The sequence below is a fragment of the Austrofundulus limnaeus genome, unplaced genomic scaffold (assembly GCF_001266775.1).
Source record: "Austrofundulus limnaeus strain Quisiro unplaced genomic scaffold, Austrofundulus_limnaeus-1.0 Scaffold126, whole genome shotgun sequence".
In the NCBI taxonomy this organism is placed as follows: Eukaryota; Metazoa; Chordata; class Actinopteri; order Cyprinodontiformes; family Rivulidae; genus Austrofundulus; species Austrofundulus limnaeus.
Window position 1 is genome coordinate 1,178,832 of NW_013952528.1, and position 3,278 is coordinate 1,182,109.

Sequence of the window (3,278 nt, forward strand, 5' to 3'; positions counted from 1 at the left end):
GTATAAAAAACTGATATTAGTAGAAAGAAGTTGAAAATAGCTGAAAATGCAATAAACAGCTAAATTGAATAAAACGAAGCTAAAGAAATCTGAAATAAGTACAAAGAAGTTAAAAGAAGCAGAACCAGAACAGAAGGTAAAAGGTACAGTAAAGATTAATAAACATTTTGAAGCGTGTTAAAGATGTTGAAGACAGCTCCATTTGCTTTAAATGAAAAAATAATGGCAGAAAAAACTAAATATCTCAAAAATTATAAACTGCTGAAATACATAAATAAGTCATAGCCRGAGTGTCCTGAGGGAGCTGAACGTTTTGATATATAAATTGGTAAAATAATACAAAAAAGACGTGCYGTAAAACGTACAGAAAAAAAGTGGATCTCTTAAAAGTCTACAAAAGCTGTTTGGGTTTGTAAACCCTGAGTAATGTCTGCAGGGATTCAGACCCTGTTTATCTTTTCTTTCTGGGCCATATCCTGTAATCTTCCACCTAAGGTCTGTGGGTTTGTGCAAAGTAGGGCTGCCACGATAAGTCGATTAATGGAAAAAAATAATMGGTGATAAATCGATTATAAAAATAATCGTTTGTGGCAGCCCTAGTGCAAAGTGGTAAACAATGCACAGTCAACATGGTGYACTCAGTCTGCTGTCAYGTWCTRCTGCAGTCCTCCTGTTRGACGTGGTTCTTTTTGTGTGCAGCYGATGCCTGAGTTAAGATGAGCCTTACAAGGTGAAACTCTGCTGTGTCTAATCTCAGGTCAGCAGTGGGAAGTATCCAGGTGTGGTGTGGGATGACGAGGCCAAAACCATGTTCCGCATCCCCTGGAAGCACGCTGGGAAGCACGACTTCCGCAAAGACGAGGATGCCGCTCTTTTTAAGGTGATGATGCTTTCTAAGCAGTGCACACTCAGAGCACGTCTTATCATCTTTGATAAAGCTCAACAGGAAGTGGTGTTTGTTTTGATAGAGTTGACCTTTGCTCAGTAAGCCTTCTGTAAAGCGTATTTATTATTATACTGTATGTAGCTCTTAATAAAGAACAGGAACCTGGTTGTTTTCAGCGGTGTAGCTGTACACAGAGCCTCTGTCCTGTTGGGCCGTGCGTTTGTTTTGTGATCGAACATCTCCCTCCCCTGCAGGCGTGGGCGGARTTTAAAGGGAAGCTGGCGGACGGCGGGCAGGACAACCCCGCCGCCTGGAAGACCCGTCTGCGCTGCGCCCTCAACAAGAGTCCTGAGTTCATGGAGGTGGAGGGCCGAGCCCAGCTGGACATCTCTGAGCCGTACAARGTGTACCGCCTCGTCCCCATCAACGAGCAGGGTGAGCCTCCACACAGCTGCTCTGGTTGGTTTACTTTTGTGACGTTTAGTTCTGTTTGCTGACCACCATCATCACCTCCAGTTAATAACTGATGTTCTGGTGGTGATGGATGACATCAGGTCAGTGCTATAAAAGTTATTAGGTAGTCATAAACACAAAAAACCATGCATACACTGACCATAATTCTTGTCATCTGTCTTTAAAAATGTAAAATGGGTCAGTTTTAAGAGACGACGCCCACTTTTAGCACAAACTGTTTTTTTTTTATTTGCTAGATTTGTGTGGGATCCTAATAAATCAGCTTCTAAGTGTCAGAGCTAACTTCTTGAGTATCARATTAAAAGTATAAAAGCTTTAGGTGTCACCTCACAAACTGCAGGAAACTTTGAACTGTATAATTAGCTTAATCTAACAACAGTTCTGCAGCATCCGTCTTTTTGTTTTAGTGTAGTTCTGCTATTTTATTGTATTTTTTTTTCCTTTTGTGCTTGTCACAGTTTGTGGTGCGGCCAGCTCAACAAATCAGTAAAATATCTCGGTGATGACGTGTGAAGCAGATGTTTTCTTATGTGAATGTTTTCACACTGAACTAACAAAGATGGATCAGAATCCTGGTTAAAYTGCATGTTGTCTCTGAGTTGTGGTTTAGATTTTTTATTTTTTATGYTTTGTTGTTATGTCAGCTGAGACAAAGAAATCCTGACCGTGTTGAACCTGTGCCCCAGATGAAGTCGACCTGGTTGGTAAATGTTCAGATCAGATGACTGACCTTTGATCCATTCAGACACTCAGCTTTATATTTAATGCATCAATGAAGAGTGTTAACCAGAGTCATTGCTCTCGAGTCAACGTTTCACCTCTAAAGCCTGAAGAGGTGTCCTAGAAGTTTGTGTTCAAAATAACATTTTCAAATGTAATTATTTGCATTATGCAGTATATAAACATTTTTAAAATATCATGAATAATGCTAAAAAACACTTGGAAAAAATAAACCTAATTGTAGATTTTTATTTTAGATGCTGACATTATTTTTTAAAGAAGATTGAAAAAAGTTTAKCTTCTGTAAAAACTTTCAGATTTCTTTAATTTGGGGCATTTTTTTTTCAAATGCAAACATCWAATTTTTAATTTCACTAATTGTATTCTTTGATGTGACATTTACTGCACATTAAAGCATAGTTCAGGTCTTTTAAAGCTCTGGAAAGATTATGAACAATAAACATCTTACCTGTTGTAGATAGCTCTTTAAACCAAATCAATTAAAAAAATAACTTTACTAATGACTAATTTCATAAAGTAACAATTAGGGGTTTTATGTGAATTGTGTTCTTTAARCTTTAAACTGACTGTATTTGGTGAGAAAAGAGGCAGGAATGGATGTTTGTGGTTGTGAAGGACTCTTGAGCTTAGAGGTTCCAACAGAAACCTTTACACCTTGCTGAGCCCTTCCCTCGTCACATGATCTGTTCTTCTTGTCTCATTTATAGACATTTTGTTGGGTTTGATGAGTCAGACTCGGGTGGTTTTGTTTTTCTGACTCCCGACGTGTAAAATCTCATGCTGTGAGTGATTTCACAGTCATGAGTTCAGAGCTTGGTTTGGTTTTGTGGAAACCAAACCTGTATGCAGAGGTCTGTAAGTACTTAAAAGAAATAACTAAGTAAAAGTAAAAATATCTTAACAGAAAATGACTTTGGTAAAAATAAATGTCACTGATGAGAAAACTACTTTAGTAAAAGTCATAAAGCTGTTCACAAAAATTGGGAAAAGTAGAAGTACCTTTCCACGCTCTCTAACAAATAAACGGTTAAATTTACAGAACCAAACTGGCTCCACAAAACCAAGTTGATTAAATTGGTCAGTTTCTTTAAAATAAAATATGTATATCACCTAGGGCTGTGTATTGGCAAGAATTTGGCGATACAATACATATCATGACAGGGATCACGATACGATA

At 37.9% G+C, this 3,278-nt stretch overlaps 1 protein-coding gene across 1 annotated transcript in view; it reads left to right on the forward strand.

Moving 5' to 3' along the window:
- irf9 (interferon regulatory factor 9) overlaps positions 1–3,278 on the forward strand; it is a 14,703-nt gene that overhangs the window by 5,584 nt on the left and 5,841 nt on the right. Inside the window, exons 3-4 of the mRNA XM_014015283.1 lie at positions 758–880; positions 1,141–1,321. Of these exons, the coding sequence (XP_013870737.1) occupies positions 758–880; positions 1,141–1,321 (304 nt within the window). The remainder of the gene's footprint in view (positions 1–757; positions 881–1,140; positions 1,322–3,278) is intronic.